Source organism: Zalophus californianus, chromosome 3 (genome assembly GCF_009762305.2).
Source record: "Zalophus californianus isolate mZalCal1 chromosome 3, mZalCal1.pri.v2, whole genome shotgun sequence".
NCBI lineage: Eukaryota > Metazoa > Chordata > Mammalia > Carnivora > Otariidae > Zalophus > Zalophus californianus.
The window spans coordinates 102515594-102529965 of NC_045597.1; the positions used below are offsets into that span (position 1 = coordinate 102515594).

A 14372-nucleotide genomic window follows, 5' to 3' on the forward strand; every position below is an offset into this window, starting at 1 on the left:
AGAAATACCTGAATAGATCATTCTAGCAATGAAAGATAATTAGTGTCTAATACCTGTTTTAAAGGACCGTGCAGAGAGAGCTGCTCGTTTTGCAAAGACAAAAGAAGAAGTAGAAGCTGCTAAAGCTGCTGCTTTGCTGGCCAAACAGGCAGAAATGGAAGTCAAAAGGGAGTCTTCTGCAAGAGAAAGAAGGTACTTTATTTCCTGCTAAGTTATCTGTGCGTACATAGCCACTGAGGAGAACAACAGTTGTGAGCTGCTTTTTAACACTATTGTGTGCTGTCGCTATAGTAGGTAGTTCCAGGAGGATGTAATGACCAGTGTGGCAGTTGCCAATGGTGTTTGTCATTGAATGTGTGTGTACAGTGTAACAGTACAAAATAAATCACTTCTAAAAGAAGGCTCAAGAAATCTATTTTCGAAAGACAGAAAACACATACATTGAAATGATATAGTGGTTATCTTACATGTATTAGGATTCTTTAGTTGTGAGAATCTCAGGTCAAATAAAATTAAGCAAAAGAGGGAATCCATTGGTTGTGCAGTTGGGATTTCCATTGATGGATTTGGTTAGATATAGCTAGATACAGGGATTTAAAAGATAACATTTTCTCTCTTTTTAACCTCTTGGGGTTTTTTTTTGTTTTAGCTTCATTCTCAAAGAAACTTTTATGATGATGGTGAACCCAGGGCCTCTTGGCACATTCAGGATCTTGAGCTCCTGATCCCAGAGGAAAAACTCTTTCTCAAATCCTATGTCATTAAGTAGGGAGAATTCTGATTGGCCTTATTTGGTTGATGTGGCCACCTTCAGCTCAATCCCTGTGTCTGCTTAAATTGGCTCCCTGCTTGGGGGAGTTCACATGCTCACTTCTGTGGTGAGGAGGTCAGGGAAATGCTACTGATAATCATACCGGAATGAATGATGGGTGGCAGGGATAAGACAGTTCCCAAAACAAAAATATGTTTTAAAGAGAAAAATACAGATTTCCAATACATCCTAATTGGATTATGGTTAATATTTTCTTTTCTGTACTTGTCTCTTTTTTTTTTTTTTAAGATTTTATTTATTTGAAAGAGAAAGACCACGAGCATACACACATGAGGGGGGCAGGTAGGGGCAGAGGGAGAGGGAGAAGCAGGCTCCCCACTGAGCAGGGAGCCTGATGTGGGGCTCGATCCCAGGACCCTGAGATCATGACCTGAGCCGAAGGTAGACGCTTAACTGACTGAGCCACCCAGGCAGTCCTGTACTTCTCTGTATTTTCTGTATTGGAAAATTAATGAGCATTACTTTTGTAATCAGAAAAAGTACCTTTTTTTTTAAGATTTTATTTTTAAGTAATCTCCACGCCCATTTTGGTGCTCAGACTCACAACCCCAAGATCAGGAGTTGCATGCTCCACCAACTGAGCCAGCCAGATACCCCAGAAAAACTACTTTTTATTTTGTTTTTTCAACTTTTACTACGTTTATTTTATAATCATGATTTCTGAGTCCTTATTAAGTTGATACAGTTTGAAGAAATAAATACTTCCTTCCCTTTTTGTTGCATAGGTACTAGTGGAGGAAGGGAGAACAGAATATGAGAGAATAAGCAAAGGATGTAGGGAGCAGAAAGATGAAGTCAAAGAGAGACAGTGAGTGTTTATATGAACCCTTCTGTAAGAGGTACCAACCAACAAAGTACAGAGCTTACAACATGAATAAAAACTACTTTTTAAAAACTATTATCCAAAAGTAATAAAATACTTAATATATGTCATGAAAGTGTAAGACTTGCATACTGAGAACTAGAAAACATTTTTGAAAATTAAAGCAGATATAAATATATGGAAAGACATTCTGTGTTCATAGATCAGAGGACTTACTATTGTTAAGATGGCAGTACAAAAGGGGCTTGAGAAATGAAAAGAAAAAGGGGGAAAAATGGATGTACTCCCCAAACTGATCTGTAGATTCAGCAAAATCCCTATTAAAATCCCAGGTGATATTTTTTTTTTTGCCAAAATTTTTGCATAAAAATTCATATGGAAATGCAAGGGACCCAGAATAGTCAAAATTATCTAGAAAAAGAACAAAGTTGGGAGACTCAGATTTTTTATCTTTTAAAATAATTTTTTATTGTTTATGTTAATCACCATACATTACATCATTAGTTTTTGATGTAGTGTTCCATGATTCATTGTGCATAATACCCGGTGCTCCACGCAGAATGTGCCCTCTTTAATACCCATCACCAGGCTAACCCATCCCCCCAACCCCCCTGGAGACTCAGATTTTTTAAATTTTAAAATACAGCTACTGTAACCCGAACAGTGTGGTATTGGCATAAGGATAAATGTATGGATCATTGTAGTAGAACTGAGTCTCCAGAAGTAAACGCATGCATTTCCCCAATGTTTATAGCAGCAATGTCCACAGTACCCAAACTATGGAAGGAGCCCAGATGTCCATCAAGAGGAGAATGGATAAAGAAAATGTGGTGTCTATATGCAATGGAATATTACTCAGCCATCAAAAAGAATGAAATCTTGCCATTTGCAACAACATGGATGGAACTAGAGGGTATTATGCTAAGCGAAATCAGTTCAGAGAAAGACAAATACCGTATGATTTCACTCATGTGGAATTTAAGAAACAAAGCAGATAAGCATAGGGGAAGGAAAGGAAAAATAAAAAGAGGAAAGCAAAATCATAAGAGACTCTTAACTATAGGGAACAAACAGGGTTGCTGGAGGGGCGGTGGATGGGGGGATGAATTGGGTGATGGGCATTAAGGAGGTCACTTGATGTAATGAGCACTGGGTGTTTTATGCAACTGATGAATCACTAAATTCTACCCCTGAAACTAATAATATACTATATGTTAACTAAATTGAATTTAAATTAAAAAAATAGTAAATAAAATCTTTAGGAAAAAAAAGGAAAGAAACTCGTGCATTTATGATCGATTGATTTTTGAAAATGGTACCAGGGTCATTCAGTGGGGAAAAGAATAGGCTCTTTTTTTTTTTTAAGGTTTTTTTTTTTTTATTCATTTGAGACAGAGATACAGAGAGAGAGAGAGAGACAGAGAGACAGAGAGAGAGAGAGAGAGAGCATGAGCAGGGAGAGAGGCAGAGGGAGAAGCAGGCTCCCTGTTGAGCCAGGAGCCCGATGTGGGGCTCGATCCCAGGACCCTGGGATCATGACCTGAGCCGAAGGCAGACGCTTAACCATCTGAGCCACCCAGGTGCCCCAAGTATAGGCTCTTTAACAAATGGTGCTTGGACACATCCAAAAGAATGAATTTGAAGTATTCATTCAAGTATAAACTCTTTCTTCAAGTATAAACTCGTAGGAAAAAAATGAGAAAATCTTGTGTTCTTGGAAAAGGCAGTGATTCTTAGACATGACACCAAAAACACAAGAAACAAAAGAAAGCAATAGGTAAGTTGGACTTCATCAAAATTAAAAATTTTGTGTTGCAAGGGACATCATCAAGAAAGTGAAAAGATAGCCCCCAGAATTGGATAAAATATTTGCAAACCATATAGCTGATGAGAGACTTGTATCTAGAATACAAAAAGGAGTTTTTAATAACTTAACAGTAAAAAGCAAACAACCCAGTTTTTAAATATGGGAAAAGGATTTAAATAGACATTTCTCCAGAGAAGATCTACAGATGGTCAGTAAGCCATATAAAAAGATACTCAACATTATTAGTCATTAGGAAAATTAAATCAAAATCACAATGAGGTACTGTTGAATGCCCTTCAGGATGCCTAAGCTTAAAAAAGCAACAACACATCTTGGCAAGGATGCGGACACTTTGAAACTCTCCTACACTGCTGATGGGATTATAAATATTATTCAGTAATTAAAAGGAATGAAGTCCTGACACATGCTACAACATGGATGAACTTTGAGAACATAATGTTACAGGAAAGCCAGTTACCAAAAAGTCACACATTCTACTATTCCATATAATGGAATTTTTCTGAAATGGGCAAATTCTTAGAGGCAGAAAGTAGGTAAGTGCTTGCCAAAGGGCTAGATGAGGGAGGAGTAGGGAGCAATTGCTGATGGGTTCAGGGTTTCTTTTTGGGGTGATGAGAATGTTTGGTTGGAATTAAATAGTGGTGATGGTTGCACAACTGTGACTGTAATAAAAACCACTAAATTGTATGCTTTTTTTTTTAGAAGATTTTATTTATTTGACAGAGACAATGAGAGAGAGCATGACTGAGGAGGAGAGGGAGAAGCAAGTCCCTTGTTAAGTAGGTAGGCCAGTGTGGGGCTTAAGCCAGGATCCCAGGATCATGACCTGAGCCAAAGGAAGATGCCTAACCAACTGAGCCACCCAGGCACCCCTAATTGTATGCTTTAAAAGGGTGAATTAAAATTCAGTCGGTGGAGCGTGCAACTCTTGATCTCAGTTGGGGTTGTGAGTTCGAGCCCCAACTCGGATGTAGAGATTACTTAAAAATCTTTAAAAAATAAAAGGGTGAATTTTATGTTATGTAAATTATATCTCGATAAAGCTGTTACTAAAAAATAATAAATGAAGAGGTCTCACGTGGGAAAAAGCCCATTTTTATTTTGCACATTTTCACTTCATTTTCTCTTTTAATGATATTGTTTGAGAATATGTAGAGGTAAAGATGCTGATTTTAATCTTTTTTCATAGCACTGTTGCAAGAATTCAATTTCGTCTTCCTGATGGTTCGTCCTTTACAAATCAGTTCCCTTCTGATGCTCCTCTAGAAGAAGCAAGACAGTTCGCTGCACAGGTAAATTTATGTCTTGTCTTGAGTTGTAGTAAAGGTAGATGAATAGGTTATTAAAATGTAGGAGGAAAAAATTTCCAAGCCTGATTTGTAGAGTGTAAGTCATGACTTATCCCCAGGAGGGAGCACCAGACACCTCTGGGGTGTTGTAGAGCTTCCATCATGTATTAGTGCCACATAAGGAAAGCACATCTGTTTCTTGTGCAGAAATAGGGATTTCCTGATACTGTAAAATAGGCTTTTTGAAACTTTTCTCACTGTTTTTGCAAATGATTCTCCAAAGGTCTAGTCTGAGGGAGTTGTCACCTGTAAAAGGATGCAGTTTTTCTTCCTCTCTCTTCACATTTTCTGCAGGTCACCTCGGGGCTGGCCATTTTCCCGCCATCTGGCAGGTGTCCAGGCCTAAAGATCAGTAATCTTTTATTTGGTAACAGGTATCTTCTTCCAGAATATGGCCTTACTCAAAATCTGAGTTGGTGTGAAATTTTGTATCTTAGAAAATAAGATATGAGTAATTTCCAATTACAGTTGACCCTTGAACAGTGTGGGTATTAAGAGTTGCCAACCCCCTGCACAGTTGAAAATCCATGTATAAGTTTTGATTCTGCAAACACTAAACTGCTACTAGCCTACTGTTGGCCAGAAGCCTTACCAGTAACAGTCGATTAACACATATTTTGTATATTATATATATCATATATATTGTATTCTTAAAGTTAGCTAGAGGAAAGAAAATGTTAAAATCAAGGGAGAGAACATACATTTATAATGCTGTACTGTAAAAAATCCGTGTCTAGGGGGGCCCACACAGTTCACACCCATGTTGTTTAAGGGTCAGCTGTAGTTTTTATTCTCTGAATGAGTCCTTTTTCAAAAAGGATTCTAGTCATTCAATGTCCTTTAGGATCTGGGCTCATGATATACCCAACTCTTGGTCTCATTAGCTTTTCAAGGTTAAAATTAGGATTCAGATCTTTCCCCTAGACCTCATCTCCCCATTTAGTCTGCTTTCTCACTTGTGGATCCCAAGAGAGTACCTAAAAAGCTGTCTGCCTTCCTCCAATGGTGAGCTGGGCTTTGCAATGTAAAAACATTTTTAAGAACTCTTTTTCCCTAAGCTTACAGTGGAACCAACCCCCAGTACCTCTTTTATTCTTCTTTTGCCCTGGAGCCCCAATTGGGGCCTCCCAAAAGGGAATACTTACTCCTGGCCTGAGTCGTACCGCTTCTACCACAGGTAAGTGAAGGAGGAAGCCACATGGGAAAAAAATCTTTGTATCAGTCCTATTAGAACTTTATTTCAGTACAGTAACCTAATTTTGTATTTTTGTATGTCTTCATGTTAAAGTAAGAACAGTGAGAGGTATGTATATGACCTCCAGTTAAAAAAAATACAAAGAACAAAGGTGTTGGTCTGTTTCTTTGGAATCTTCTAGGGAGAGAGAAACATTTATCTAAGATTTTACAAGTATAGGTGACTTAAAATTATGAAGATAATTGTGATGCTGCCCAGTGTAGCTTCCTGGATCTGGGAGTGTGTGTGGCAGGGATTGACTATGGGCCATTTATTTTTTTGAGACAAGGAAGACATGAAACTTCTGATGTTACATAGATATGAGGAAAGTTTTGGACTATTCCAGATTTTTAATAGGGAATGCCTATAATCCAGATGTATATCGGAGAGATAGTATATAAGTTTGCCAAAGTATAGTGAAAACTAATGGCAAACTGCAGGAATATTCAAAAGAGATAGACAACTGTTCATTTTTACTCAGTTTATTTAGATGGTTTTAGGAACTATAATCTTGCTATTTTGTGATCATTTTTGGCTTGTAAAAGCTTTTAGGTACTATTCGGATTTGGTAGCTTTGAGCTACTTTTTGAAGCACAAAGTTTTTATAAAGATTTTGTGAGTTTACATTTGAATGAACTTTTTAAGATTTATTTCATTTTTTTTTTAAGATTTTTAAAATTTATTTGTCAGAGAGAGCGAGCACAAGCCAGGGGAGAGGCAGACAGAGGGAGAAGCAGGCTCCCTGCTGAGCAAGGAGCCCGATGCGGGACTGGATCCTGATCAGGACTCGATCCCTGGATCGTGAGATCATAACCTGAGCTAAAGGCAGCCGCTTAACCGACTGAGCCGCCCAGGCGTCCCAACTTTTTTTTTTTTTTTTAAGATTTTATTTATTTATTTGACAGAGAGTGAGCACAAGCAGGCAGAGTGGCAGGCAGATGGAGAGGGAGAAGCAGACTCGAGCCCGATACGGGGCTCAATCCCAGGAACCTGGGATCATGACCTGAGCGGAAGGCAGAGACGCTTAACCCACTGAGTCACCCAGGCACGCTCCTCCTTTTTTTTAAGATTTTATTTATTTTTTGAGAGAGAGAGAGAGAGCACGTGCAGGGTGGGGCACGGGGCGGGAGGGAGAGGGAGAGAGAATTTGGAGCAGACTCTGTGCTGAGCAGGGCCTGAACTCACAAACCTGAGATCATGACTTGACCCAAAACCAAGAGTTGGACACTTACCTGACTTAGCCCCTGAATGAACTTTAAAATTAAGGCAGTTTGAATTAAAGCAGTTGTTTTGGATGCATTTGGGTATGTAATATCTTACTTTAAAAAGGCACCTTTGTAAGGTTTTAAACTTATGTTATGTTACAGACTGTTGGCAACACTTACGGTAATTTTTCACTAGCAACCATGTTTCCCCGGAGGGAATTTACCAAAGAAGATTATAAAAAGAAATTGTTGGATTTGGAACTTGCCCCAAGTGCTTCAGTGGTACTACTGCCGGTATGTATATACGTATTTTTTTTTTCTATCTTTACATTCCTGTTTGTTCTACTCTTGATCATTTCTTAAAATCAGTGGAAGGGAAGGTGAAACAGGTACTGTGCGTAATTAAATTCAGATTGTCCAAAAATGTTAGATTAATTTATCGTTCCATTTTCCTGTGTGTTTTATATTTGTATTGCTAATGAGGCATTAAATATTTTAATTTTCACCTTTTTCCTCACCTATTTTCATATACAAAAATGACCAGTAAGAAAATAAGAAATGCACAGTATTGGTATAATGTATGGCTTTAGTGTCTTTTATTTATGTATGACCCTACTGTTTACCAACTTTTTTAAGAAAAGACTTTAACATAAAAGTAACATTGATTTTTAAACATATTCATCACATTTGATCCTCACAACAGTATTTTAATCTCTATGAAGAGGCTCAGAAACTTTACATGACTTGGCCAAGGCATCCCCTAAGTGCCAGAGATGTAGAGCCTGGTCTTCTGTATTTTGATTAGGATAGTTTTCCTGGTTCTGAACTAGAGCCCCACACCTGAAACAATTAGTCTTAATCAGGATTAATTTGTATTCACTGAGGTTTTGAAACCTTTCCCTGGTTTTTAATAAGCAAGGAAGACTTTTCTTACCAAAGTTGTTGATTTCATTACAAACAGAAGGTTAGTTCTCTTAAAAATAATTGGTTCATTTCACCAAGAACACTTTCTAGTTTCAGTGTTGTGATTACTCCTGTAAAAAACAGAGCTCCTGGAGTTCCCAGAAGTTTATATAAAATATACATTTGAAAAACAGCAGAAGATGGTAATGGTACCTTCTTGCAGTAAACTAAAGTCAATAGGACTTTGTTTTCCAGATAAAAGATTCATCTAGAACCTTGAGTGTAATGTGATTGGGCTCATGGAGCCTTTATTGAGGTTTATTTCTTAATTTTTAGGCAGGAAGACCAACCACATCCATGGTACCTTCTTCCAGTGGAGACTTTTGGACATTGTTGGGGACAGTCCTTTACCCATTCCTTGCCATCTGGAGATTGATTAGCAACTTCCTATTTAGTAACCCTCCTGCACAGACCTCTGTGAGAGCAGCAGCATCGGAGTCCTCAAACCTTACATCATCTAGCAACTCAGAAAAAAGGTATTTGTTTGTGTTTACCCATGTGGAGAATGTGTTAGTGATGCTCAAATTCAAAATGAACATTTTTGTTATGGGTACTTTGCCATCTTTCTACATAAGGGAAAAAATTTAAATGTTCTGAAGTTTAACTCTATAATCTCTCCTGGGACGCTCACTACCTGAGTTTTCTCAACCATCTTTCTAAAACCTACTCCACAAAAATCAACATCACCTCTGCTGGTTTTATTTATTGACTTCTTATCGTGTAATTGTAAAGGCAGATTTTTTTTTTCCAGGCCTAAATAGTAGTATCTTTCTTGCTAACCATGTTTTGTCCAACAAGATATTTCATTTAATTAATTTCTCACAGTAATCTTGTATACATTTTTTTGGAGGTGTCACTGTGCTTTAGATAATTTTAATCCCTGGTAGCTCTTTGATTTGCTTCCTGTCTTCTCCTGTCTTCATTCAGAGAAAGACCAAACTGAGAAAACTGGATATTCACTTGAAAATGGTGCCTTCTTCAGAGTGTTATTTTACACTACTCCCTTAAACAAGAGGCCTTCTTTTTATTGCAGATGGCCAAGGTTAGAATGGTAATTCTTAACAACACCAATGATTTTAGCTCATACCTCTGTTAAGATTCTGCATATTTGAAACAGGTTAATGGAAGTATTTTCCTGGACGGTGGGATTGTAGCTTTTTCTAATTAAATAATAGCACGATTTATTATAATATATACCTCTTGCTGTTAAACACTGTTCAGCCATTAATATGCATTATAGCACATACCCCAATCCTCTGCAATAAGTAATGAAAATCCTTGCTTTGGTCTGCCATCAGTAAATAAAGTCCTTGGTCTTATATCCTATTGACTCTCTAGATGAAGATTTAATGAATATTGTGATTGGGCTGATTTAGCCTTTATCTTGGTTTCTTTTGTAGCTATTAGGAAGACCAGTCATATCCTTAGTACATTACTTAAGTGGGGATACAGGGAAATTCTTCTCTAGACTGGGAATGGCATTCAAACTAGGTCCTTTTTTTTTTTTTTTAAAGATTTTATTTATTTATTTGACAGAGAGCGAGAGTGGGAACATAAGCAGGGGGAGTGGGAGAGGGAGAAGCAGTCTTCCTGCTGAGCAGGGAGCCCGATGTGGGGCTCAATCCCAGGATCCTGGGATCATGACCTGAGCCGAAAGCAAGACACTTAACGACTGAGCCACCCAGGCGCCCCCAAACTAGGTCTTGTTAGTGCTGAATTTTAGAACTCTTACCGAGCAATGGGTAGATGCATTTAATTCTGAATTACTGTTACGTAGCATAGCTTGCTGTGTGGGTTTGTTTTTCTTTTTTTTTACTATTATTTTTTTTATTAAGTAAACTGCCCCCAGTGTGGGGCTCAAGCTCATGACCCTGAGACCAAGGGACACAAGCTCTTCTAACTAAGCCAGCCAGGTGCCCTGCTGTGTGGGCTTTTAAAACTTTTTTCAAATAAGGGAAGAGATACTAGGTTGGGGCAAAGGATGGATGAATGTATATCTTGAGAGCAAAGCTTTGTGTTCCACTGTTGGTTCCCCCCCACCCCCCGACCGTTGGAGAATGTATTAGCTTAAATTTCACCCGTTTTCCTTTCCATTTTCAGATGCTGAAAGCCTGTTTGTTCTTTTTTTTTTTAGTGTCATTTATGAAATACATTTATTCATTGGACAATAAAACATATTTTCCTACAAACCTTTTCCTTTCTATTCTCAATCTATTCGTTTAGTCACTCAAGAAATAAAATTCATAGTCAATTTTTCTCCCTTTTTCCTTACCCTTCTATATCTAATCTGTCAGTTTCACAGATTTAATCTCCTAAATATATTTTGTTTCATTCCTTTCCACTGCCTTAGTCAAAGATCTCATAATTTCTCACCAGAAACATTGGAATAATCCAGTTGATCTTCTGCCACTAGATTTACATCTGTCCCTTGTTTTAACCAGATTATTGCGTGAGTTAACTTTTTTTTTAATTATTAACATATGTTGTATTATTTGTTTCAAGGGTACAGGTCTGTGATTCATCAGTCTTACACAATTCACAGCACTCAACCACAATACATACCCTACCCAGTGTCCATCACCCAGCCAGCCCATTCCCTCACCCCTCCGCCAGCAACCCTCAGTTTGTTTCCTGAGATTGAGTCTCTCATGCATTGTCTCCCTTTCCAGTTTCGTCTTGTTTCATTTTTTCCTGTCTTCCTCTGTCTTGTTTCTTAAATTCCACATATCAGCAAGATCATATGATAATTGTCTTGCTCTGATTGACTTATTTCACTTAGCGTAATACCCTCTAGTTCCATCCACATTGTTGCAAATGGCAAGATTTCATTTTTGATGGCTGTGTAATATCCATTGTATATCTGGTCTCTTTCCATAGTTTGGCTATTGTGGACATCGCTGCTATAAACATTGGGGTGTATGTGCCCCTTCGGATCACTAACATTTGTATCTTTGGGATAAATACCCAGTAGTGCAATTGCTGGTTCATATAGTAGCTCTATTTTCAACTTTTTGAGGAACTTCCATACTGTTTTCCAGAGTGGCTGCACCAGCTTGCATTCCCACCAACATGTAGAAGGGTTCCCCTTTCTCTGCATCCTCACCAATATCTGTCATTTCCTGACTTGTTAATTTTAGCCATTCTGACTGGTGTGAAATGGTATCTCATTGTGGTTTTGATTTGTATTTGCCTGATGCTGAGTGATGCTGAGTACTTATTTGTCTGTTGGCCATTTGGATGTCTTTGCAGAAATGTCTCTTCATGTCTTCTGCCCATTTCTTGATTGGATTATTCTTTCTGTGTTGAGTTTGGTAAGTTCTTTATAGATTTTGGATACTAGCCCTTTATCTGATATGTCATTTGCAAATATCTTCTCCCATTCTGTCTGTTGTCTTTTGGTTTTGTTGACTGTTTCTTTGCTGTGCAAAAGCTTTTATCTTGATGAAGTCCCAATAGTTCATTTTTGCCTTTCTTTCTTTTGCCTTTGGCGGCATGTCTAGCAAGAAGCTGCAAAAAAAAAAAAAAAAAAAAAAAAAGCTGCTGCAGCCGAAGTCAAAGAGGTTGCTTCCTGTGTTCTTCTCAAGGATTTTGATGGATTCCTGTCTCACATTTAGGTCTTTCATACATTTTGAGTCTATTTTTGTGTATGGTGTAAGGAAATGGTCCAGGTTCATTCTTCTGCATCTGGCTCTCCAACTTTCCCAATACCATTTGTTGAAGAGACTTTCTTTTTTCCATTGGATATTCTTTCCTGCTTTGTTGAAGATTAGTTGACCATAGAGTTGAGGGTCCATTTCTGAGTTCTCTGTTATGTTCCATTGATCTATGTGTCTGTTTTTGTGCCAGTACCCAACTGTCTTGAAGATTACAGCGTTGTAATAGAGCTTTGAAGTCTGGAATTGTGATGCCACCAGCTTTGGTTTTCTTTTTCAACATTCCTCTGGCTATTCGGGGTCTTTTCTGGTTCCATGCAAATTTTAGGATTATTTGTTCGAGTTCTGTGAAAAAAGTTGATGGTATTTTGATAGGGATTGCATTGAATGTGTAGATTGCTCTAGATAGCATAGACATTTTAACAGTATTTGTTCTTCTAATCCATGAGAATGGACCATTTTTCCATTTTTTTGTGTATTCCTCGATTTATTTCATGAGTGTTTTATAGTTTTCTGAGTACAGATTCTTTGCCTCTTTGGTTAAATTTATTTTTAGGTATCTTATGGTTTGGGGTGCAGTTTTTTTTTTTTTTTAAAGATTTTATTTATTTGAGAGAGAGAGAATGACAGCACAAGAGGGAAGAGGGTCAGAGGGTCAGAGGGAGAAGCAGACTCCCCGCTGAGCAGGGAGCCCGATGCGGGACTCGATCCCAGGACTCCAGGATCATGACCTGAGCCGAAGGCAGTCGCCTAACCAACTGAGCCACCCAGGCACTCTTGGGGTGCAGTTTTAAATGGAATCGATTCCTTAATTTCTCTTTCTTCTGTCTCATTGTTGGTATATAGAAATGCATCTGATTTCTGTACATTAATTTTATATCCTGCCACTTTACTGAATTCCTGTTTGAGTTCTAGCAGTTTTGGGGTGGAGTCTTCTGGGTTTTCCACATAAAGTATCAAATCATCTGCAGAGAGTGAGAGTTTGACTTCTTTGCCAATTCGGATGCCTTTTATTTCTTTTTGTTGTCTGATTGCTGAGGCTAGGACTTCTAGTACTGTGTTGAACAGCAGTGATGATAGTGGACTTCCTGCTGTGTTCCTGACGTTAGAGGAAAAGCTCTCAGTTTTTCCCCATTGAGAATGATATTCGCTGTGGGTTTTTCATAGATGGCTTTTATGATATTGAGGTATGTATCCTCTATCCCTACACTCTGAAGAGTTTTAATCAAGAAAGGATGCTGTACTTTGTCAAATGCTTTTTCTGCATCTCTTGAGAGGATCATATGGTTCTTGGCCTTTCTTTTAATAATGTAGTGTATCACATTGATTGATTTGCGGATGTTGAACCACCCTTCCAGCCCAGGAATAAATCCCACGTGGTCATGGTGAATAACCCTTTAATATACTGTTGGATCCTATTGGCTAGTATTTTGGTGAGAATTTTTACATCCATGTTCATCAGGGATATTGGTCTGTAATTCTTTTTGGTAGGGTCTTTGTCTGCTTTGTCTACCTGATCAAGGTAATGCTGGCCTCATAAAAAGAGTTTGGAAGTTTTCCTTCCATTCCTACTATTTTTTGGAAGTTTCAGAACAATAGGTATTAATTCTTTAAATGTTTGGTAGAATTCCCCTGGGAAGCCATCTGGACCTGGGCTCTTGTTTGTTGGGAGATTTTTGATTAATGCTACAATTTCCCTGCTGGTTATGGGTCTGTTCAGGTTTTCTATTTCTTCCTGGTTCAGTTTTGATAGTTTATACATCTCTAGGAATGCGTCCGTTTCTTCCACGTTGTCTAATTTGTTGGCATATAGTTGCTAATAATATGTTCTTATAATTGTATTTCTTCGGTGTTGGTTGTGATCTCCTCTTTCATTTGTGATTTTATTTGGGTCCTTTCTCTGTTCTTTTGGATAAGTCTGGCCAAGGGTTTATTAATCTTATTAATTCTTTCAAAGAATCAGCTCCTAGTTTCATTGATCTGTTCTACTGTTCTTTTGGTTTCTATTTCATTGATTTTTGCTCTAATCTTTATTATTTCTCTTATGCTGAATTTAGGCTTTATTTGCTGTTCTTTCTCCAGCTCCTTTAGGTATAGGGTTAGGTTGTGTATTTGAGACCTTTCATGTTTCTTGAGAAAGTCTTGTAGTATATACTTCCCTTTTAGGACCACCTTTGCTGCCTCCCAAAGATTTTGAACAGTTGTGTTTTCATTTGCATTTGTTTCCATGAATTTTTAAAATTCTTTAATTTCCTGGTTGACCCACACATTCTTTAGTAGGATGCTCTTTAGCCTCCATGTATTTGAGTTCTTTCCAACTTTCCTCTTGTGATTGAATTCCAGTTTCAAAGCATTGTGGTCCACAAATATGCAGGGAATGATCCCAGTCTTTTGGTAGTGGTTGAGACCTGATTTGTAACCCAGGATGTGATCTATTCTGGAAAATGTTCCATGTGCACTAGAGAAGAATGTGTATTCTGTTGCT

At 38.0% G+C, this 14372-nt stretch overlaps 1 protein-coding gene across 1 annotated transcript in view; it reads left to right on the forward strand.

Annotated features, from left to right (window-relative positions):
* UBXN4 (UBX domain protein 4) overlaps positions 1-14372 on the forward strand; it is a 59647-nt gene that overhangs the window by 40996 nt on the left and 4279 nt on the right. The window contains exons 9-12 of the mRNA XM_027590892.2: positions 65-192; positions 4673-4775; positions 7434-7565; positions 8511-8710. Of these exons, the coding sequence (XP_027446693.2) occupies positions 65-192; positions 4673-4775; positions 7434-7565; positions 8511-8710 (563 nt within the window). The remainder of the gene's footprint in view (positions 1-64; positions 193-4672; positions 4776-7433; positions 7566-8510; positions 8711-14372) is intronic.